The sequence below is a fragment of the Nerophis lumbriciformis genome, linkage group LG23 (genome assembly GCF_033978685.3).
Source record: "Nerophis lumbriciformis linkage group LG23, RoL_Nlum_v2.1, whole genome shotgun sequence".
Taxonomy (NCBI): Eukaryota; Metazoa; Chordata; class Actinopteri; order Syngnathiformes; family Syngnathidae; genus Nerophis; species Nerophis lumbriciformis.
Window position 1 is genome coordinate 36,746,291 of NC_084570.2, and position 25,370 is coordinate 36,771,660.

A 25,370-nucleotide genomic window follows, 5' to 3' on the forward strand; every position below is an offset into this window, starting at 1 on the left:
CCAAAGAATCACTCAATTAAATATTCATACACAGTGTTACTGTTCAAACTGTGAGTAACATTACAGTGGCCAAAAATATATAATTTACTTGTTAAATCAAACATCTGCCTTGTTTTTAATGATTATTTGAGCCTATTATGCTACTGTATCTTAATGTTGGTTCTAGTATATAGTAGTGGATTCTGGCAGAGATAACACAAATAATGTTTTTAAATATTGAACAAAAAGTCATATTTCTTAAGAGAAAAAAGTAAATGAGTTAATATTTTCACAAAACTCGGTTTTGTTTTAAAGACATTTTATTTAACATGTCTTGAAAATGTCTCTTCATATTTTCAATATTTTTTTTTTAATAGAAAACAGTAATCTTTAGGGAATTAATAATTGACTAAGCCTCAATGCTGTATTAATATTCATATAATAAAAACAAGAAAAAACTGGTGAAAATAAATAATATTTATTTTCAAGAAATACAACTTTTTTCGAAACTTTTTTTTAAAGAAAAATGTCTAAAGTAATACAAAAAAGGCATATATTTTTTTAGGTATAAATGTAAAAAATAATTTACAGAATGAAACTTTGTTTTAAGGAAAATAATTTTACCTAAAAATCCTTTGTTTTAAGAAATACAATTTTATTATTTTTTCTTTATAATTAAAAACATTTTTAATAGGAAGAAGTCATCTTTAGGGAATACATAATTGAGTAAAACTCAATGTTATAGGTGATATTTATATGATAAAAGCAAAGAAAAAAGTGAGGAACATGAATATTCTTTTTTTTTTTTAAGAAATTTTACTTTTTTCGCAACTTTGTTCGAAGGACATTGTTTGAGAAAAATACAAAAAAAATCCTATTTTTCTACAAAAACTTTAAAAAAATATTTCTCAATAACAAAGCTAATCAAGCTACGCTACACAACATTTTAGCGTCCTAATTGAGATTTTGTGTTCATATGTACTATTGTGTTTTTTTTCCTGGCCTCAAATTGAGCCCCCCCCCCCAGACTGTACTTTTAAAAATCACTGACATAAAGTTCTGTTGGACCAATTGATATTAATCCTAATAATAATGTGTGTGTGCGTGCAGATGGCAGGTCTGCAGGCGGGCAGGAAAATTCACACCATCAACGAGGATTTGTTGTTCCTCAGACCTTTTTCTGAGGTGGAGGCCATGATCCACCAGGCCTTCTGCATGCGACGATCCCTGCGTCTGCTGGTCGCCACCAAGGCCAAGGAGTGAGTCAACACACACATACACACACACACACACACAAAGTGTTCCGTGGTCTAAGCGTGGGTCTGTCACTCAGGATGGTGAAGGTCCCTGACAACCCAGACGAGCTGTCCTTCAGACTCGCTGGCTCCGCCCCTCCTCACGTCCACGCTGTAAGAAAAGGTGAGCGACACGTCCTGGCAGGTTTTGTTGCAGGATGACATACCCTTCCACACGAGTGTTTCATGGTAGAAACACAGCCCTCGCTTGTCCAAAGATCACTTTGTCATCCACAACATTAGGAAGAAGGTCAAAAAATATACATCATAATAATTTGACCCCAATTTTGTTTCTGCAAAATAAAAAAAATTCTGAAAAACATGACAAATTTTTCCCCCCCAAAATCTAGTTTCTTTTAAAAAATATTGTATTATTACTTAAATTATATATATTTATTTTAAAATGTATTTTAAATATTTATTTTATTTACATCTACATTAAATATAATGACCTCTTTTTCATGAAAATGTAAAAGCATGACTTAAATATATATATATATATATATATATATATATATATATATATATATATATATATATATATATATATATATATACTTGAAAGATACATCTCCTGGATGCACTGGGACACATCATCAGTGATGTATCCTGAATTCATCGGGTGTTTTGGGTCTCGCAACATCAGACACCCTCATCCAGGCGACCCAGCCGGGGTGATCAAGTCCCTGCTTGTGTCCCAGTAGCAACCCACGAATCTGCCCTTTTCAGCCACAACCACCTCGTGGCTTTCTCTGCCGCTTCACTTGCGGATTGAATGGCCCTCCTTTTGGCCGCCCCTTTGACTCCCAATCGGCCAAGCACTTTGCAGAGGGAGCGTCCTGCAAAACCACGGCAACCAACTTCTATTGGCTCATAGAAAGTCCTCCAGCCCCTGCCCCTGCAGTCCTCCACCAGCTCCTGATACTTGGCACGTTTCCTTTCGTTGGCTTCCTCAATCCGCTCCTCCCAAGGCACTGTTAGTTCCAGCATATATATATATATTGAAAAAAAGTGTACCACTGTTATTTTCAGTGGAAAAATCTGGCAACTGAACTGCCATTTTGTCTACTGTAAATTGTACAGTTCTTTTTTTACAGTGCATGACTTAAAAGGAATTCTCAAAAATCTAGTGTTTTTACAATTTTTATTAAATCTTTTCTCAAAAATGTTTTTTTCCTGAAAGATTTATGAGATCGTTTTCATCAGAATATTCTTTGAATTCTGAAAATTCCACAATTTTCTTTTAAATAAGAACATTTGTCTTACAAATATATATTTTTTTAATGTGCGATTTGACACATGATTTTTTTCTTGATAGTTATTAATTCCCCCATGTTTTTTCTTTTTCTTAACAAATCCTGGAGAAAAAAAAAGAATACTTTTTTATCTTTTTCACCACTAAATTCATACAAATAGTCGTTTTTTTTCTTAGCATGCTGACTAAATAAAAACATAGTCTCTAAAATATGCAGATAAATGTTTATATACTATACTTGCTGCAGAGCAGATAAATGTACATTTCCTCAATTCAATGATTTTTAATGATCTGACCGTTAGGTTTCCATATTTGTGCTCCTATTTCAGCGAGTGTGTCCTTGGGGCGACAACATCAGAGCGGCTTTGTGCTTTGAAATCGTTTTTAGTGTCAAAAAAATTGTGCCTGCAAGGCAGAGATGAGGTAACATTAGCCCGTGACCACCTGTTACTTTTTCTGCTCTTAACAAGCTTTTATTGTTTTTTTATGACCACCTGTACAAGGGTCAAAGTTCAAAACCCCCAAAACTGTTGTAATGATGTCATTTCCTGCACACTTCAACTTTGATCACAAGTGCAAAACAACAATTAGTTTTTTCTTTCATGAAACCCAACATAAAACAGCTCAATGCTCATAATGTACAAACAAAGCAGACAATTCTAAAGGTGTTCTTCTTGTTTATACCTCTGTACTTTGTACGCTTGGTGAATGTGCCCATAAATAATGAGAATGATAATAATAATAATGACAATGTGACTGTTATTTACATGTTTTTCCTCTCAAAAACATGTAAACAAGTTCAACCTTTTTCATTTTAATGAGAAAATGTGCATGCTTCTTTTTGCATGATTTGTCTAAAGAAATATGTATTAATATATACCTTTTCTAGAAAATGTTCTGTTCCTCAAAAAAAAAAAAAAAAAGACTAAATTTACATAAAAAAATAAAATAAAAAATCTAACTTTGTTTGCCTGGAAAATATGACTTTTTGTAATTTATTAATTAAAAATAAAAATCAGCTCGAAAATGGAATTTGTAATTATTATACACAACTTTTTGTCTAGAAAATGTATGCCCTTTTTCTTTAGGAAATTCAACATTTTTTCTATATTGTTATGTAATTTTTTAAATATTTTTTTACTCATAAATATATTTATTTATTATTTACCCCAAAAGTATATACATAGGTGTGTATGTGTGTATGTATATATATATATATATATATATATATATATATATATACACACATTAGAGATGCGTGGATAGGCAATTTATTTCATCCGCAACCGCGTCAGAAAGTCGTCAACCATCCGCCATCCACCCGATGTAACGTTTGATCAGAACTGCACCCGCCCGCCATCCGCCCGATCTAATATAGATGATGCAAGGCATTAGTGAGCCTGCCAACTACTCCGGTTTTCCCGTAATTCGTACGGTTTTCATCAACCTATTCCGGGTTTTTCATTAATTAAAAAAAAAAAAAGGGTGAAAACTACGCGAATTGCACCTTGTGCAGACAAGATTTTTCGATCGGACACGGAGGAATTAGCGATGTAAAAGACCACGTTGGGACAAAAAAACACAAGTCTAATGCCGTTGCTAGCGATACAAGTGGAAAACTTTCAACGTTTTTCGTCGCCCAAACAGATTCTTTGGATGTGATAAATGCCGAAGTTTTATTTACGGAGGCAATAATTGAGCATGGATTTCCAATCGCACTGGCTGATCACATGGGACAGTTAAATGTTTGTCATGCAACCTTTAAAAATCATTACGCGGTGATCGCGGTCCCAAAAATAAACTTTTCTTGCATGATAATGTCCAGAAAAATTCGCTTTATATTACTATAGAGTCCTTTTAACGAATGAGTTTGATGGTTTATCACAAACCTTAAATGAAAGAAGTCCTTTGTTCTCCTGCACCATGGCCTTGCTTCGTGTTTGGTGCGCAAGCTTTATAACCTCACTGAGGTTATAAAGCTTTTGCCTGTTAAAGAAAGGAGACTGATCCAACGCAGCACAGACTTTCGCGTGCCACGCTGTCACGACCCAGACGCACACCAGTCCGCAATCATATGGGAGCCGCGCTGAGCGCACCTCCAAGCGCGTCTCGCTGCCGGCGACGGCCGGGTATATGGGCCCGACGCTCCAGCGCCATCCATTTTCAGGGCTAGTTGATTCGGCAGGTGGGTTGTTACACACTCCTTAGCGGGTTCCGACTTCCATGGCCACCGTCCTGCTGTCTATATCAACCAGGGTGAGCCCCACCCCTTTCGTGAGCGCACTGCGCGCGGAGTGACCCCTGTTACGCGCCCCCGGCAACAGGGGTGGCGGGCAGGTAAGCTGCGCGGGCGGAGCGCGCGGAGTGACCCCTGTTACGAGCCCCCGGCCACGGGGGTGGCGGGCAGGTAAGCTGCTTACCTGCTGCGCGTGACGCCGGCCGCGGCGAAGGCGGACGAAGCGGGGTGTCGGTGCGGTGGGCGCGGTAGTGACCCTGGACGTGCGTCGGGCCCTTCTCGCGGATCGCCTCAGCTACGACTCCCGGTGGGGCCCTCTCAGGGGAAGGGGCCTCGGTCCCGGACCCCGGCGAGGCGTCCCTTCTCCGCTCCGTAAAAGTGTCCATCTCTTTTCTTTTTTTTTCTTCTGTTGTGGCATATGCAGCAGGTGCCTGCTCGTTTTTCGTATGTGGGTAACAACATTTAACTATGTATATATATTTCCGAATTGGTTTAACTGCCACCCGCAAAAAAAAAAAAAAAAAAAATATATATATATATATATATCTAATTAATCCACCCGACCCGACCCGCGAGCGGATAAAATCTTTTTTTTTTAAATTTCATCCGCCCGATCCGCGGATAATCCGCGGACTCCGCGGTTGTGTCCGCAAACCGCGCATCTCTAATACACATATATATATATACTGGAGGAGCACATCCGCACTCAGTACAGTGACCCAGCAAGGAACAACCCGCTAGGCTCCCCAGGGTATGTGCCCAGACCCTCAGAACCATCAGCCCTGTTTGATACATCACCACCCAAGCTCAGCGAGGTCAGGCAGGTGATCCAGCGGGCAAGATCTGCTTCAACACCAGGCCCGAATGGAATACCGTACAGGCTGTATAAGAACTGCCCAGGAGTGTTGAAGCTGTTATGGACCCTGATGAGAATTGCCTGGACTAAGCAGACCATACCATCCGAGTGGCAGAGGGCAGTGGCAGTTTCTATTCCCAAACAACAGAACGCTAAGACCATCGAGCAGTTCAGGAGCATAGCCCTACTAAATGTGGAGGGAAAAGTCTTCTTTTCTGTGATGGCGAGAAGAATGACTACCTACCTCACGGAGAACAGCTGCATTGACACCAGCTGCCAGAAAGCCGGGGTTCCAGGTTTTCCTGGTTGCGTAGAGCATGCTTCTATGATTTGGGAACAGATCCAGACCACTAAGAGGGAGAAGAAAGATCTGCACGTCATATGGTTAGATCTAGCCAATGCCTATGGGTCAGTGCCACACCTGCTCGTAGACTATGCCATGGAATTCTTCTACATACCAGATAACATCAGGACCATGATCAAGATCTACTTCCAGGACATGCACATGTGCTTTGCACTGAAGAAGGTGACCACTGGCTGGCAACAACTGGAGGTAGGGATCGCAATGGGATGCTCAATTTCCCCCATCCTCTTCGTGGCAGCTTTCGAGGTCATCCTGATCGGGGCAAGGCAGGTGGTGGGTGGCGTCCGGCTGCCCGCAGGCCAGAGGCTCCCGCCCCTAAGGAGCTATATGGACGACATCACCTGCCTGCTACGAACCGCCCCATGCACATCCAGGCTACTTAAGAGGCTGGATGAGCTGATCACCTGGGCCAGGATGAAGTTCAAGCCTCAGAAGTCAAGGAGCCTCTCAATGCGAAAGGGGAAGAGGAACGACAGAGTCACCTTCACCATCAGCGGAGAAGACATCCCACGCATCGTGGATCAGCCCATCCGAAGCCTGGGAAGGCTATATACACCTGATCTCTCAGACAAGGACATGGGAAAAATCATCCTCCAGCAGCTTTCGGAGGGCCTGTCCAAGATCGATGCAGGCCAGCTACCTGGGAAGTACAAGGTGTGGTGTTACCACTTCACCCTGTACCCAAGGATGATGTGGCCTCTGAAGCTGTGTGAAGTCACGTCATCAGCCGTAAGCCGGATGGAAGCAAAAGCCAACTCTTTCATCCGAAAATGGCTTGGCCTGCCACGGTGCTTCTCAGCTGCTGGCCTGTATGGATGGAACTCACTCCAGCTACCCCTGAAATCTATCACCCTGGGCTACAGGCAGGAGAAGGCAAGACTGGTGATGGAGCTAAGGGACTCCTCCGACAGGGCGGTGGCGGATGCAAAGGCCAGAGTCGAGACTGGAAGGAAGTGGAGGGCAAAGGAGGAAGTCCAGAAGGCGATGGGGAGACTGCAACATCAAGAAGTCGTGGGCATGGTCCAGACAGGCCGGGCAGGCCTTGGATGGAGTGATCCACCCATCCTATGGTCCAAGGCAGGCAGGAAAGAGAGGAAGGACCTTGTTGTTGCTGAGGTCACCAGGATTGAACAGGAGGAGCTCAGAGTAAGGTCTGTGGCACAGGGGCAGCAGGGGAGGTGGACAACTTGGGAGGGTGTCTCGAACCGAGCAATCAGCTGGGCAGATTTCTGGAAACTGCCACAGGCTCGGCTCAGTTTCCTCATCAGGGCAACATATGACACCCTCCCGAGCCCAAAAAACCTCCACCAATGGCTTGGCACAGAGCAATCCTGCGACCTCTGCGGGACCATCAATGCCTCACTCCAGCACGTTCTGTCAGGTTGCAAAATGGCGCTGACACAGGGTCGGCTCAGATGGCGGCACGACCAAGTGCTCAGCAAGCTGGCAGAGGTGCTGGAGAAAAGTCGGCAGGAGGCAAACAAACAGAGTCCAGCAGAAAGCCAATGCAGGATCCACTTCCTAAGGCAGGGGGAACCTGCGACACATTCCAGCAAGAGAACACCCGCCAAGCTATTAACACCAGGGGCGGCGTGGAAGATGGAAGTGGACCTGGGCAGGCAGCTCCAGTTTCCACAGGAGATATGCAGCACCAGATGTTGTGCTGTGGTCTGCAGCTCTGAAGTCAGTAGTACTGATTGAGCTGACAGTGCCATGGGAGGAGGGACTGGAAGCTGCCTACGAGAGAAAGAAGGCAAAGTATGCAGACCTGGTCGCGGACTGCAGAGAAAGTGGATGGAGGGTGAGACTGTATCCGGTGGAGGTGGGAGCCAGAGGCTTTGTGGGCAGATCAACATCACGTCTGCTCAAGGACCTGGGACTACGTGGAGCCACCCTGAGCAGATCCACCAAGGAGCTCTCAGAAGTAGCAGAAAAAGCTAGCCACTGGCTCTGGTTCAAACGACGCGACAAGGCTTGGGGAGCAGTATCCAAGTAGGTTTTGCTGCAGGGGGTGTCAGGGAGACGTCCCTGTTCACTGCCCCGCCACCGGGAGATGTTCTGGGCTAAGGGGCAAAACATCAATGAGAGGTGGTCCCCAGCTGAAGACCCTGCAGCAAAACCTTTTCTGGTATGCGGTCAGGTTTAGGCCTGCCTCAGGGAAGAGGACGTCCCTGCCATGCACAGTCCACCACAGGCACCGGTGGAGGTGCGACAGGCCTAAGGCCCAGCGGCAAGACCACCTTGCTGTAATTAAAATATATATACATATATATATATATATATATATATATATATATATATATATATATATATATATATATATATATATATATATATATATATATATATATATATATATATACACACATACATACATACATACATACATACATACATACATACATACATATATATATATATATATATATATATATATATATATATATATATATATATATATGTGTGTGTGTATATATATGTGGATATATGTATCCACATATATGTGTATATATGTATATACATATATGTGTATATATTTATATACATATATGTATTCATATAAATTGTACTTTATTGCTATAATATGCAGTATATTTTACTATTTTTACTCAAATGATATTCAACCTAAAATGATATATATACATACATATATGTATGTACCGTATTTTTCGGAGTATAAGTCGCTCCGGAGTATAAGTTGCACCTGCCAAAAATGCATAATAAAGAAGGAAAAAAACATATATAAGTCGCACTGGAGTATAAGTAGCATTTTTTGGGGAAATTTACTTGATAAAACCCAACACCAAGAATAGACATTTGAAAGGCAATTTAAAATAAATAAAGAATAGTGAACAACAGGCTGAATAAGTGTACGTTATATGAGGCATAAATAACCAACTGAGAACATGCCTGGTATGTTAACGTAACATATTATGGTAAGAGTCATTCAAATAACTATAACATATAGAACATGCTATACGTTTACCAAACAATCTGTCACTAACTAAAATACACACACTTAAAAAAATATATGTATCAAATTAATATGTATATACAGTATATATGTGTATTTCAACTTTTGTTTTATTTTTAGAATAAACTGTCCCTCGAAAATGTGAATTATTTTTTCTTATATTTCTTTTACTTTTTAAATGTAGGACTTAAACTTTTTTTAATTGAATACATACGATTGATTGATTGATTGATTGATTTATTTATGGTGAAGATAAGGTCCTTTTTAAAAATAATAATAAAATAAAATAAGATAAATGATTTAAAAACTGTTAAAGGTTAGTACTATTAGTGGACCAGCAGCACGCACAATCATGTGTGCTTACGGACTGTATCCCTTGCAGACTGTATTGATATATATTGATATATAATGTAGGAACCAGAATATTAATAACAGAAAGAAACAACCCTTTTGTGTGAATGAGTGTGAATGAGTGTAAATGGGGGAGGAAGGTTTTTTGGGTTGGTGCACTAACTGTAAGTGTATCTTGTGTTTTTTATGTTGATTTAATAAAAAAACAAAAAACGATACCGATAAAAAAAAAAACGATACCGATAATTTCCGATATTACATTTTAAAGCATTTATCGGCCGATAATATCGGCAGGCCGATATTATCGAACATCTCTATTAATAATAATAATAATAATGAAAAACTAGTGTCCCTGTGGGGTGTCCACTCCAGGGCCCTGTGTGGTCGGGTGATTGTGTGACTCAAGAGGCCCCCCATCTGACCATTGACCTCTCCTGTTTGCACGCACACAGGCTGGGAGGCGGCGGGGGCGGGGCTTCAGCCCGGTCAGGTCATCCTGAAGGTCAACGGCAACAATGTCAATGGCGGCGACCACCAAGACGTCCTGGAACACTTTAGTGCGCAACACACACACCTCCGCCATCCTCAAGTGGTGAGAACACCCACACACACACACGCACACACACACACACTCACTAACACAAAATTATTTATTTTCCAAATACTGTACGTATGAGTAAATCATCTGCTGATGATAAAGTTATGGAAAACTGCTGCTATATATTTATATGTATGTATGTTTTTCCAAACCTAGCAGCATAACTATGAAGCACACTAGGGACATCCTGACACATATATGTATATACATATGTATGTATATATATGTGTATGTATATATATGTGTATGTATGTATATGTGTATGTATATATATGTGTATGTATGTACAAACTCCGTTTCAATATGAGTTGGGAAATTGTGTTAGATGTAAATATAAACGGAATACAATGATTTGCAATTCCTTTTCAACCCATATTCAATTGAATGCACTACAAAGACAAGATATTTGATGTTTAAACTCATAAACTTAATTTTTTTTTGCAAATAATATTTAACTTAGAATTTCATGGCTGCAACACGTGCCAAAGTAGTTGGGAAAGGGCATGTTCACCACTGTGTTACATGGCCTTTCCTTTTAACAACACTCAGTAAACGTTTGGGAACTGAGGAGGCACATTTTCTAAGCTTCTCAGGTGGAATTCTTTCCCATTCTTGCTTGATGTACAGCTTAAGTTGTTCAACAGTCCGGGTGTCTCCGTTGTGGTATTTTAGGCTTCATAATGCGCCACACATTTTCAATAAGAGACAGGTCTGGACTACAGGCAGGCCAGTCTAGTACCCGCACTCATTTACTATGAAGCCACGTTGATGTAACACGTGGCTTGGCATTGTCTTGCTGAAATAAGCAGGGGCGTCCATGGTAACGTTGCTTGGATGGCAACATATGTTGCTCCAAAACCTGTATGTACCTTTCAGCATTAATGGCGCCTTCACAGATGTGTAAGTTACCCATGTCTTGGGCACTAACAGTGTCGTGCAGTCAGGGGAGGCAGGTAAGGCAGTGCCTCACGTGCCATCACGGAAAGAAAAAAAATTTAAAAAGAAAAAAAATTAATACAATTGTTATATGTATCCAGTGATTATACTATAAAGTTATTTTCCATTCAACTTCACCAGTTTTAGATAATTTTCCATTTAACTTCACCAGTTTTACATTATTTGTATTCAAAATCGCTGAATTTTCACATTTGCTGTTCAAATACTGAGAAGAGACTTGCGGTAAGTCAGCAGTGAGACCGTATTGCTATATGAATTATATTATACATTTCCATAGTTTAGTTAGCTGAGGTATATAATGTACAGTGTATTTTGTCAACAACTGTATGTGTGTAACGTATTTCTTGTGGGTGAGGCACGCAGTTCTCCCGCCTCATGGTGGTAGAGGGCGCTAGTGATCCCAGGGATCATTCTTGCGACTACTCGGCTGCAGAATAAGTGACAACAAGCTACAGTTAGCAAGTCAAGTGCAGCGGCAGCGATCGTTTATTTTTTCCTCTCGCCTGGACTTTTAACATGGAGGATTACATATCTAAAATAAAACAATTTTCTAAACTGGACTTTCAATCGAAGCAGGAGGTAATAATTAAAGGAAGACCAACGCCGGAGCTAATAGGTTTGCTTCAGACTTCGGGACAGAAGACCCGTTCTTTTCAAACGGCGTGGTACACACGAAAAGGCTGGCTGTGTGGATATCCAGCAAGAAACTGCCTTTCCTGCTTTTCCTGTCTTCTTTTCTCGTCTTGTGACAATGTCTGGACTCAGATGGGATATTGTGACCTGAAGAATTTGCAGAGAAGCCTCATCAAACATGAGCGGTCGACCACTCACATTCAAAGCCAGATCGCGCTCAAAACGTTCGGGATGTCCAGGATAGACTTGGCTTTGGATGAACAGCGAAGACTCAACATCAGCACCCACAATGCTAAGGTAAAGGAGAACCGAGAGATTTTAAAAGACCTCATCAATGTCACCTGCTTCCTCGCCAAACAGCAACTGGCATTCCTTGGAAATGATGAATGTACAGGCTCTACCAATCGTAGCAACTATGTTGAACTCTTGCATGCTATTGCTGTTCTGTAACATTCTGGATGACATACTGTAAGCTATCAAATGAAGGCTAGGTTTGATCATTTTGGTGAGCTGGCTTTCCTTGGTTTGGTTGATTGTTCAAAATTCAGTGAAATGTCAAAACATTTTGATGACACAAAACTGCAGAGCCTGTCAAAATATGCCAGATTCTTTGACTTTGTGCAACTAAAGGCGGATCTTCTTGGACTGTATAGCTCACAAATGGTGAGGGATGAATGTAAATCTCCTGGACAGCTTCTCAGCTTTTTGGCCCAGAAGGACCTCATCCAAACTGTTCCTGAGGCGACAAAGTTACTCCAGCTAGTGCTCACTGTTCCGGCTACTACAGCATCGGTGGAGCGGTCATTCTCAGCACTGAAAAGAATCAAAACATACAGTCGGAACAGGACCGATCAAGGACGACTTTCTTCCCATTGAGACAGAGAGACTTTTAAAACTGAAGAAAGATAAGGAAGACTTCTATAAACAAGTTATCGATGCTTTTGTCCAGAAGGAGCGGCGCATGGACTTCATTTATAAGTAAAGGTAAGACCATAATAACGTTTTTTAATTAAATGTGCTTTTTTGTGTGCTACAGTTTGTATGTGTAAAGAATGCTGGTATGAGCTTTTAAACATAACCCGTTAACTGCTGCCAATCAAATGGTGAATAAGATACTCTTTAGGGTTCATATGTTTGTAAATCTGACTGTGATGAAGTCAGTGCCTCACCAGCCATGAACCTCACCGCACGTCACTGGGCACTAATACACCACCATACCATCACACATGCTGGCTTTTCAACTTTGAAATCCCTAAATTCCTTGCAATAGCTGGTTGAGAAAGGTTTTTCTTAAACTGTTCAACAATTTGCTCTCGCATTTGTTGACAAAGTGGTGACCCTCGCCCCATCCTTGTTTGTGAATGACTGAGCATTTTGTGGAATCTACTTTTATACCCAATCATGGCACCCACCTGTTCCCAATTTGCCTGTTCACCTGTGGGATGTTCCAAATAAGTGTTTGATGAGCATTCCTCAACTTTATCAATATTTATTGCCACCTTTCCCAACTTCTTTGTCACATGTTGCTGGCATCAAATTCTAAAGTTAATGATTATTTGCACACAAAAAAATTGTTTATCAGTTTGAACATCAAATATGTTGTCTTTGTAGCATATTCAACTGAATATGGGTTGAAAATGATTTGCAAATCATTGTATTCCGTTTATATTTACATCTAACACAATTTCCCAACTCATATGGAAACGGGGTTTGTATATATGTGAACCTCAGGAACGACCTCTTGATGGTTCATTTGGCGAAGGTTTTTTATTGGCTGTGGAGCAAAGAGACGAAGAAAGCCAACAAAAGTTTGCTTCTTGTGTGTCGTAAAAACGTCACACTTCTGTCCCACCGCCAGCGAAAAAGGGTCCTGGCACCGCTCACTTCCTGTTAGCGTGTGTTGCCGTGGAGACTGGCTCCATTCAAACATAACTAAAAGTATTATTATTATTATTATTATATACGTATATACCTGTGTATGTATATATATGTATGTCTATATATGTATATTTATATATGTATGTATATTTATGTATATATGTGCACATATGTATGTATATATATATACTGTATGTGTGCATATATATATGTATATTTATATATGTATATATATATATATATATATATATATATATATATATATATATGTATATGTATGTATATATATATGTATTTGTATGTATATATATATATATGTATATACAGTATATATATATATATATATATATATATATATATATATAATGTGTGCGTGTGTGTGTGTGCATATAAATATGTGTTAATATGTATACATAAAATATATACACATACCTTAAATTTAAATTGAATATAATGACATGTTTTTCATGAAAATGTAAAAGAATGACTTAAATTTTTTTAGAAAAAAACATATTTGTTTAAAAAAAATAATAATAATAATAAAAAAGATATATATATATATGTGTATATATATATATATATATATATATATATATATATATATATATATATATATATATATATATATATATATATATATATATATATATATATATGCATACAAGACTTGGTATGAAAGATATATATAAATATAAAAAAGATATAAAAAGAGCAGACCCCCATCAAGGAACAACAATAAAAGGAGTTTAACCTAACAGACAGATGGTGACATCATAGATCATTAGTGTGGGTGTGTCCATCATGAGTGTGGGCGTGTCCATTGAGGTCAGAGTGAGTTAAAAAATATATATCATATTTTGCACCTTTATCCAGATCTTCATCACAAAGTAATTGGGTTATTTTTCGGCCGACGCAGCGTATTTCTACCAAAATAAAATGTGTAATTGTTTTTTTTATGCATAATTCTGCTGAATTTGTGTTTAGAGGGTTTTTTTCTGTTAAAAACTGGGGATTAAAATAATACGAAATACAAATAAATAATATTGATAATATAAGAGTAAACATAACACATGTTATGTTATACATATAAGATAAATAATAATACATGTAGTAATTATTATAATGTAAATACAAATAATAATAAAATAGATACAAGAAATAATAATACAAATATATAAAAATAACCAATAATAATAATTCAATACAACAAAATAAAAATAAATAAATATTCAATAATAATAATTATATCGCTTTTCAAAAGATGTTTTTGTTGTTGAAAACGAAACCATTTGACCTTATATCATATCGTATATTTTATTCTAATATTTTATGGTCCTGTTTTCCTCCATCAAAGCATTTAAAATCAAAACCATGGCAACCTGGAGCGCCGAACTAAAACAAATTGTCAATATTTATTTTAACACGCGAACCAACTGGAGCTAAAATCTCAGTCCAGCATGCAATATGAAATAAATCAAATAAATATGTTTTTTTCCCCACTTGAACTCTGTTTTCTAATTCACTGCACCCTCTGCTGGCCGCAGCCCGCTACTGCAGTAGACCGTTCCCCGTCAGAAGTGATGAAATGGGTAAATATTTGCACATATTCATGTTTGGCTGCAGTGTCGGTGGGTTTACCGCACCTTCGAAGATGTGGAGGAGCTGCGGCACAAGCAGACCACGTCCGAGGAGGAGGAGGACGCGTTCAGGAAGTACGACTCCGACCACGAGGAGGAGAACGGCACCAATGGAACCGGTGAGGATTGCTGTATGCACGCAATGATCACTTATAATACTTCAGAGGAGACTGCTGCCATCTTGTGACGTCAACAATATATCATCTGCATCAGGCGGTTGCCTACAGCCACAGCCGTACCACGTACAAACAGCATTATATCGCCATGGGAAGACCAGACGGTTGTTTTGAAAAATCCTACCTTTGATGAGAATGTATTGTGGCAATGCTGCATTCAAAAAACCTGGGAAGTTAGGAAATGTGGAGGAAAGTGCGACGGAAGATTACGCGTTTAAAGTCGGACTTCATCCTTGTAGATGCCAAAATTATTTTAAAATCTAAATCCAAATCCACATTATTTGTATAGCACTATTGACAAAGTGTTTCCAGAGTGCTGCACATTAAAAAACAATAGAAAATATTTCAATTACAAGCATTTAAAATAACAATAGATAAAATAATAACATGAATTAAAAATAAATAATAATAATAATACAATAAAATGTATAATAAAATAATAAATATATAAATGTTATATACATATGTACTGTATATATGTGAATATATACATACATACAATATATCGTTTAAAATAACAATTGATAAAATACTAAAATTAATTTAAAAATTATAATGATAGAAAAAATAATACAATAATAATAATAATAATAATATATATGTATATAATATAATAATAATACATAATAAAATCTAAAATTGTATATATATTATATTTATATGTATTAATACAAATAAATGTAGCACTATTAACAGTTTCCAGATTGCTGCACATAAAAAACAAAATAAAGTATATCAATTATCTGTATTTAAAATAACAATATATAAAATATTAACATTAATACAAAATAATAATTATAATAATAATAAAATAAAATGTATAATTGTATACTGTGCACTGTATCTATATGTATATATAGTATCATAATAAAAAATAATGATAATGATAGAAAAAAATGATACAATAATAATATTAACATAATAGTAATAATTATGTATAATAATACAATTATAAATATATAAATAATATATATTAATACAAATATACGTATATAAATACTGTGTGTATATACACACACGCACACACATATATATGTATGTGTATGTATACATCAGTGACGTGCGGTGAGGTTGATGGCTGGTGAGGCACTGACTTCATCACAGTCAGATTTACAAACATATGAACCCTAAAGAGTATCTTATTCACCATTTGATTGGCAGCAGTTAACGGGTTATGTTTAAAAGCTCATACCAGCATTCTTCCCTGCTTGGCACATTTAGCATCAAGGGTTGGAATTGGGGGTTAAATCACCAAAAATGATTCCCGGGCGCGGCGCCGCTGCTGCCCACTGCTCCCCTCACCTCCCAGGGGGTGATCAAGGGATGAGTCAAATGCAGAGGACAAATTTCACCACACCTAGTGTGTGTGTGACAATCATTGCTACTTTAACTTAACTTTAACGTTACACATACAAACTGTAGCACACAAAAAAGCACATTTAATTAAAAAAAGGTTATTATGGTCTTACCTTTACTTATAAGTACGGGAACAGTGGTGTTCGTGTTGGAGGAGTTGTGAATGAATGAAATATGAAATCCGTGCTGCAGTCTGCAGGTGTACCTAATGTTGTGTACCTGCAGTCGTTCACGGCTCCTCCGGGGCGAGCATTGTTGTTTTTGCACTTTTTGGCTTCTTGTTAAGTGACTTTTTTTGGGTGGATTTGGTCTTGCACGTGGAGGGTTTGGGTGTGGGCTTTGGTTGGTGTGGCGCTCCCGTCGGGGGGTGCAGTCTGCGGCGGGTTGCATTAACCGGCACCAGGAGGCGGGATTACTGCGAGCCTCACACAGTGCGTCTTCGCAGCAGTTTTATGATTGCTCAGCACAAGAAATACTTTACACACATACAGTTGTTGACAAAATACACTGTACATTATATACCTCAGCTAACTAAACTATGGAAATGTATAATATTGTTCATATAGCAATATGGTCTCACTGCACAGCAGGCCAGCAGTTAGCCGAGTCCGCAATCCATGTTGAGGCACAACTGAGTGACGTGCCTCAACTGGCTGCTGATCACCGTCTCTTCTCAGTATTTGAACGGCAAATGTGAAAATTCAGCGATTTTGAATAAAAATAATCGAAAACTGGTGAAGTTAAATGGAAAATAACTTTATAGTATAAACACTGAATACATATAACAATTTAATTAATTTGTTTTCTTTTTAAATTTTTTTCTTTCCATGATGGGGGGGCCTCACCTGCCTCTAGTGACCGCACGTCACTGGTATACATATATATAAATACTGTGTGTATATACACACACGCACACACATATATATGTATGTGTATGTATACATATATATACATATATGTATATATATACGTAAATGTATATATATATATATATATATATATATATGTTGATGTATATATATATATATGTATGTATGTATATATATATATATATATATATATATATATGAATGAAAATAAATATAGTACTATTAACAAACCAACTGTTTCCAGAGTGCTCCACATAAAAAATATAAAATATTTCAATTACAAGCATTCAAAATAACAATGGACAAAATAATGAAAGCAATTAAAAGGAAATAGATAATAACGATGGTAATAATAAAATATATATAATGATAATAAATAATAATCAACCTAAATACATTTTGGTCATGTCTTTGTGGACAGATTACCGACTAAGAAGCCTGTCACTGTCCGACGACACGCCGCTGGTCAACTTGACCGTGGACAACGTCCACCTGGAGCACGGCGTCCTCTACGAGTACGTCAGCACCGCGGGGATCAAGAGTCACGTCCTGGAGAAGATGGTGGAGCCCAAAGGCTGCTTCGGCCTGGCTGCCAAGGTAGCGCCTCGTGGTGTTTGTCAGCTGGTGGGAAACAGCGCCTCCTACAGTTCCTCCCTGTCGGCAGATCCTGGAGGCCTTTTGCGGCGACGACCGGCTCTTTGTCAGCAACTGCAGCCAGCTCATCTCCCAGAGCCACAAGGTGGTCACCATGCCCCAGTACGAGTTCCGACACATCTGCGACACCAAGCTGGACAGCATCCGACGGCGCATCAGCAGCTACCAGCAGGTACCTCCCAAAGCAAGATAGCGCTCGCCGGCGGAAGTAATCACCGTGCTTTCTGTTCAGTTCTCCCTGGAGCTGCGGAACACAGCCTGGCCCACCTTCAGGCAGGCCGGCGTGCCACCTCACCCGCTGGGCTGCATGGACTTTGTGCCCACCAACTGTCACGTCAACCTCATGCAGGTCTCCTACCCCAAAAGTGCTACCTCGGCCGGCAGGACCTTCAGCATCCGTTTTGGGCGCAAGAACTCCTTGTTTGGTCTGGACCCGGACCAAGGTACACTTTTGTCAAGTGTTCATGTTGGAAATGTGATCAAATGTTTCATCCAGCAAGGAAAAAACCTGACATGGTGTTAATTCTCTGTTTATAGTTTATATTCATTAAAATCAGGTAAAATTGGAGAGAAACTATTTAAATATAACATCTTAATTATTTATGTAAATTATATATTTTTATATGATATTATATATTTTTATGTATTTAATTTATTACATAATTATCATAATATTAATTTAATTGTATCTATTGTGAATATATGTATTTATTTTTGTGATAATGTAGATTACATGTTGCACAAATATCGTACTATAAATGTAATTGTATCATTTATATTTTTATAATATTACACATTTATGGTATTATTCATTTAATTGTTTCCTTTATAATTTTATATTAACATATATTATTCATTTATTGTATGATATTTTTTATAATAATTTATATTATATAATATACAAGTGAAATCCATTAAATTGTATAATTTATATTTTGTATAATGTATATTATGTATTAGACATTTATCATACTGTTAATTTAATTGCATTTTTTAATATATTTTATAATGTATATTATATACTGTATGTATCATATTATCAATTTAATTATATAATACATATATTTTTACAACTTTTATTTGAATGTCAGGTTTTTTATATTATATGTCTTATTTAAATCAAATTATTCATTTAGTTTCATGATCTATACATTTTTGATAATATATATATTATACATTTATCATATTAATACAATGTTATATTTCAAATTTTTAACTTTAATAATTTAGATTTAATTGATCAAATTTGTATTACATGTGTATCATAATATTATTTTAATTGTATATATTGTGTATATGTATATTATTTTAATGATAATGTATATTATATATTGCACAAATATACTATAAATGTAATTGTATCATTTATATTTTTCTAATTAATATTTTATAATACACATTTATGGTATTATTTATTTAATTGTGTCATTTATATTTTTATAATAACATATATTGTACTTGTATCATATGATTCATTTATTGTGTGATATTTTTATAATAATGTATATTAAATAATATACATGTATTTTCCATTAAATTGTATATTTTGTTTTGTATAATGTATATTATATATTACACATTTATCATACTGTTAATTTAATTGTACTGTTTGTATATTTTATAATGTATATTATGTATTTAATATATTATCAATTTAATTATATAACATATATTTTTACAACATTTATTTGAATGTGTTATATTTGTTATATTATATGTTGTATTTATATGAAATTATTAATTTAGTTTCATGATCTATACATTTTTGATATTATATGTATATATTATACATTCATCATATTAATTACATTTTATATTTAATATTTTTTTAACTTGAATAATCATTTGGATTTAATTTATTAAATATGTATTAACTAATTCTCATAATATTAATTCAATTGTGTATACGTCTAATATTTTTATGATAATGTATATTACATATTGCACAAATATACTATAAATGTAATTGTATCATTTTTTAAATTTAATAATATTACACATTTATGGTATTATTCATTTAAGTGTGTCATTTATGTTTTAATAATAACACATATCATACTTTTATCATATTATTCATTTAATTGTATAGTATTTTTATAATAATCTATATTAAATAATATACATATAGTGTATCATCCATTTAATTGTATAATTGATGTTTTGTATAATGTATATATTTATCATACCGTTAATTTAATTGTATTGTTTATATATTTTATAATGTATATTATATATGTATCATACTATCAATTTAATTGTTTATATATATATATATATATATATATATATATATATATATATATATTAATAACATGTATTTGAATATTTTCTATTTTTCATATTATGTTGCATTTGTATCATATTTTGGTAATATATATTATACATTAATCATATTTTAAAAAATTGTAACTTTAGTAATCATTTGGAGTGCATGAGAAAATGGGCGGGAAAACTTTGATCACATGGTCATTTATTACCATTGTTATCAACAGAACCCATGTTGTAATAGCAGTTAAGAAGCAAACTGCTGGGTCATCAAGTATAACATACGACCACAGGAATTTTAAAGCGCATGCTGAGGTAAATAAAGTTGCTTTAATTGTTTAAAAGTAGCTACCGCCATCTTGTTCAGTTAACATATACAACAACTAAAAATACTTCTGGAGGTTGCCTACAGCCACAGCCCTACAGCGGATCAGCAACATTGTAAAGCATATGTAGAGGTAGATAAAGCTCTCATAACGTAATCAGGAGGTCGCCTACAGCCACAGCATTATGTCATCACTGTATTGTATTGTCGTCACGGTGCTGCATTCAAGGAAAGTGGACATTTCAGACTCGTAGCGAGAATTGCGTGATGGCTCTAGAAAAGACGTTTCCAAAATTGTCTTCCCTGGAATGCAGTCGTCATCACCGTCGGCGGCCATCTTTTCTGTTTACCATTTTGCATTCCTCCCCGTGCTCAGTGGTTGTGTCATGAAAGATGTCTAGACAGTCTCCTGGAGGCTTTGGTCTCACATCTGCTCAGCAGTTGTTCCAAGCAGATGTTGGCGCTCATGTGTCCACACATCTCTAAAAACACATTTTTAAATATCTCACAGTCTGATCGCTGCCCTTTTGTGGACGACGTGAGCAGATCCAGTCAACGACCTCGAATTGTATTTTGAAACTAACACGGCACAGCATATACTTATTTGACCCAATCCAAACAACCTTCCTTAGTCATGTCGCAAAGAAAAATAAAAAATGTGGTCAACACACACGGTCACACACAACACTACCTGATCACTGAACTTTATGAATATTATAAAAAATGTCCAACCACGGTAAAAAAAACAACTCAAAATTACACCCATTTAAATCCATTGCAATGCATGATGGGAAAAATGCAAAACACTCTCCACACTTATCCATGTTTGGCACATTTTAGCTGCTTGATATTTCTAATTGATTACAAAACTTTAAGGTGGTCGTCACGGAAGTAAACAATGTGGGAGTCAAACATTAAAAATACTCTATCCAATTATATTAATTATTAATTATATATCCATTATATTGCAATAATATAATATGTGTATACATTATATATATATTCATATTTATATATGTATATACAGTATATATTCGACTCCTACAGGGACGTGAATAAAATGGCTGTACCCTGAGGGTGGTGGTGTAGAAAAATGTCTTTCCCCCAAGGGGGAAGGGGGTGTGGGAAAAAGGCTGTCCCCTAGGGGGAGCGTGAAAAATTGTCTGTGCTCTCGGTGGTCTGTGAAATATTCCTCTGTCTTATGTGGAGGAGAGCGTAGAAAAATGTCTTTACCCAAGGGGGAGCGTGAAAAATGCATGTTTTCTATGCGAACGAGTGCATAGAAAATAGTCTGTCTCCTATGAGGGGCGTGAAGAATGCCTGTGCCCTATGTGGAAGACTGCATAGGAATTTGTCTGTCCCCTGTGGGCGGATGATAAAATGTCTGACCCCTAGGGGTAGGGTGAAAAATGCATGTATTATGCAAATGTGGAAGAGTGCATAGAAAATTGTCTGTCTCCTATGAGGGGCGTGAAAAATGCATGTCCCCTATGTGGAAGACTGCATAGAAAAATGTCATGCCCCTAAGTGGGGTGTGAAAAATGCATGTCTCCTATGTGAAAGATGCGTAGAAAAATGTCTCTGTCCCTAGGGGGAGCGTGAAAAATGCATGTACCCTATGTGAAAAATGTGTAAAAACCCTGTGGGGGAATGACAGAAAAAAATTAAGAACCACTGCTGCCACTTAACACATTCTACTGTGCTCCACCTTAATAATCTACTAGGCCTCATAATATTAATTATATTATTATTATTAATAATAATAATAATAATAATGATAATAATAATAATAATAATAATATTGATGATGATAATATATATCATATGATAATATGATAATAATAATATAAAAAACTAACAATAATAATAATATAAATAATAATAATGTAATAATTATAATAATAAAAAGTTTTAATAATATAATAATAATATTAATAAAAAGTTATAATAATAATATGCTAATAATAATGATCCATCCATCCATTTTCTACCGCTTGATGATTAAAAAGTAATGATAATAATATAGTAATCATGATCATATTAAAAAAGTAATAATATAATAATACTAATGATAATAATAAAAAAAGTATTAATAATAATATTATGATAATAATGATAATAATAAAAAAGTAATAATAAAAATAATATCATGATAATAATAAAAAAGTACTAATAATAATATAATAATAATTAATGATAATAATAAAAAAGTAATAATATAATAAGAATGATAATATTAAAAATGTTATAATATAATAATAAGAATGTTAATAATAAAACAATAATAATAATTTATTCATAATAATGATAATAGAAAATAGTAATAATATAATAATAAGAATGATAATTATAATAAAGTAATAATAATAATACAATAAAGTAATAATAATAACATAATAATAGCAATGATAATCATAAAAAAGTGATAATAATAATAATGAGATTAAAAAAGTAATAATAATAATCCTATTCTGCCCACCAGCCCAGTTGAACCCCATGTCACACACGCAGCACTGCGTGACCAGCATGGGCGCCCCCTCCTGGAATTCGACGGGCTTGGACGGCGAGGACGGCGAGGAGTCCCCCAACGGAGTGGAGGGCCCGACAGAGGGCGGCTTGAGCTTCCTGCTCAAACAGGAAGACACAGAGACGCAGGACGCCTACCTTCACCTGTACAGCCGGCTGGACGTGGCCGTGAGGGAGATGAAGCAATACGTGGCTCAGATCGACGTGTGAGTCCTCGCTATTCTAGTCTAGATCTTCTCGGCTAAACTCGGACACTGCTGGCTGTTCTCAAGCAGACGTTCTAGAAAAAGGAAACAAATGTGGGAAAATGTTGGGAGTTGTCAGGATTATGTCATCAGTTTGGCCAAATAAGTACATTCCTTAGGGCCCAAATATTTATGGAGCGGTGCAAGAATAGAGAGGAGAGAAAGTTCCTGCCAGAGACACTCAACGGGTCAGCGGGACAACGAGGGGCTTGAAAACAGGTCTGTCACCCTGGGTCTACGGTGTGGGGGCGTGTGGGTTGAGGGAAGGGTGGTAGAAAAATGTATGACCCTTGTGAAGACAATAATAAAAAAAATGGCTGTGCCTTGGGGGTGACGGGGGTGTAGAAAAATGTCTGTTCCCAGTGGAAGGTAAAAAATATGTACCTTGTGGGGGGGCGTGAAAAGTTCTGTTACCTGCGGTGGGCAGAAAAAATGTGTTTCACCGAGTTGGTGGGTGGTGGCGGGGAGGGGAGGGGTTTAGGGGGGTAGAATGTCCGACGCCTCCGGGGACGTGAAAAAAATGGCGGTCCCTTGGTTGCGATGGTGGTGTGAAAAATGTTGTCCCCAGTGGAAGGTGAAAGTTCTAAAAATATGGCGGTCCCTTGGGTGTGCGTGAAAATATGGCGGTCCCTTGGGGGCAGTAGGGATGTAGAAAAATGTTTGTCCCCCACAGGGGGGCGTGAAAAATGTCTGTGTCCTAGGGGGGTGGGGAGGCATGTAAAATGTCTGTCACCCTAGGGGGGTGTGAAAAATGTCTGTGTCCTAAGGGGTTGGGGGGCGTGAAAAATGTCTGTCACCCTAGGAGGGCGTGAAAAATGTCTGTGTCCTAGGGGTTGGGGGTCGTGAAAAATGTCTGTGTCCTAGGGGGGCGTGAAAATGACTTTCACCTTAGGGGGGGCGTGAAAAATGCCTGCCTCCTATGTGGAAGAATGCGTAGAAAAATGCCTGTCACCCTGGGGGGGGGCGTGAAAAATGTCTGTGTCGTAGGTGGAAGAGTGCGTAGAAAAATGCCTGTCACTCTAGGGGGGGGGGGGCATGAAAAATGCCTGTCACACTAGGGGGCGTGAAAAATGCCTGTCACCCTATGGGTGAGTGAAAAATGCCGCTCACCCTGGGCGGGCGTGAGAAATTCCTGCCCCCTTTGTGGAAGAGTGCGTGGAAAAATGCCTATCACCCTAGGGGGCGTGAAAAATGTCTGCCCCCTTTGTGGAAGAGTGCGTAAAAAAATGGCTATCACCCTACGGGGCGTGAAAAATGCCTGTCACCCTAGGGGGCCGTGAAAAATGTCTGTGTCCTAGGGGTGGCGAGAAAAATGCCTGTCACCCTAGTGGGGGGCTGAAAAATGCCTGCCTCCTATGTGAAAGAATGCGTGGAAAAAGGCCTGTCACCCTAGGTGGGGGGCGTGAAAAATGTCTGTGTCGTAGGCGGAAGAGAGCGTAGAAAAATGCCTGCCACCCTAGGGGGAGTGAAAAATGCCTGTCACCCTATGGGTGAGTGAAAAATGCCGGTCACCCTGGGCGGGCGTGAAAAATGCCTGCCCCCTTTGTAGAAGAGTGCGTAGAAAAATGCCTGTCACTCTAGGGGGGGGGGGCATGAAAAATGCCTGTCACACTAGGGGGCGTGAAAAATGCCTGTCACCCTATGGGTGAGTGAAAAATGCCGCTCACCCTGGGCGGGCGTGAGAAATTCCTGCCCCCTTTGTGGAAGAGTGCGTGGAAAAATGCCTATCACCCTAGGGGGCGTGAAAAATGTCTGCCCCCTTTGTGGAAGAGTGCGTAAAAAAATGGCTATCACCCTACGGGGCGTGAAAAATGCCTGTCACCCTAGGGGGCCGTGAAAAATGTCTGTGTCCTAGGGGTGGCGAGAAAAATGCCTGTCACCCTAGTGGGGGGCTGAAAAATGCCTGCCTCCTATGTGAAAGAATGTGTGGAAAAAGGCCTG

At 37.7% G+C, this 25,370-nt stretch overlaps 1 protein-coding gene across 2 annotated transcripts in view; it reads left to right on the top strand.

Annotated features, from left to right (window-relative positions):
* The window catches only part of prex1 (phosphatidylinositol-3,4,5-trisphosphate-dependent Rac exchange factor 1), a 245,354-nt gene that overhangs the window by 172,862 nt on the left and 47,122 nt on the right, over positions 1 to 25,370 (top strand). For both annotated transcript variants that reach the window (XM_061985632.2, XM_061985633.2), the window contains exons 18-25: positions 1,090 to 1,238; positions 1,313 to 1,398; positions 9,763 to 9,902; positions 15,000 to 15,132; positions 17,836 to 18,011; positions 18,079 to 18,240; positions 18,301 to 18,511; positions 23,141 to 23,390. In XM_061985632.2, the coding sequence (XP_061841616.1) occupies positions 1,090 to 1,238; positions 1,313 to 1,398; positions 9,763 to 9,902; positions 15,000 to 15,132; positions 17,836 to 18,011; positions 18,079 to 18,240; positions 18,301 to 18,511; positions 23,141 to 23,390 (1,307 nt within the window). The remainder of the gene's footprint in view (positions 1 to 1,089; positions 1,239 to 1,312; positions 1,399 to 9,762; positions 9,903 to 14,999; positions 15,133 to 17,835; positions 18,012 to 18,078; positions 18,241 to 18,300; positions 18,512 to 23,140; positions 23,391 to 25,370) is intronic.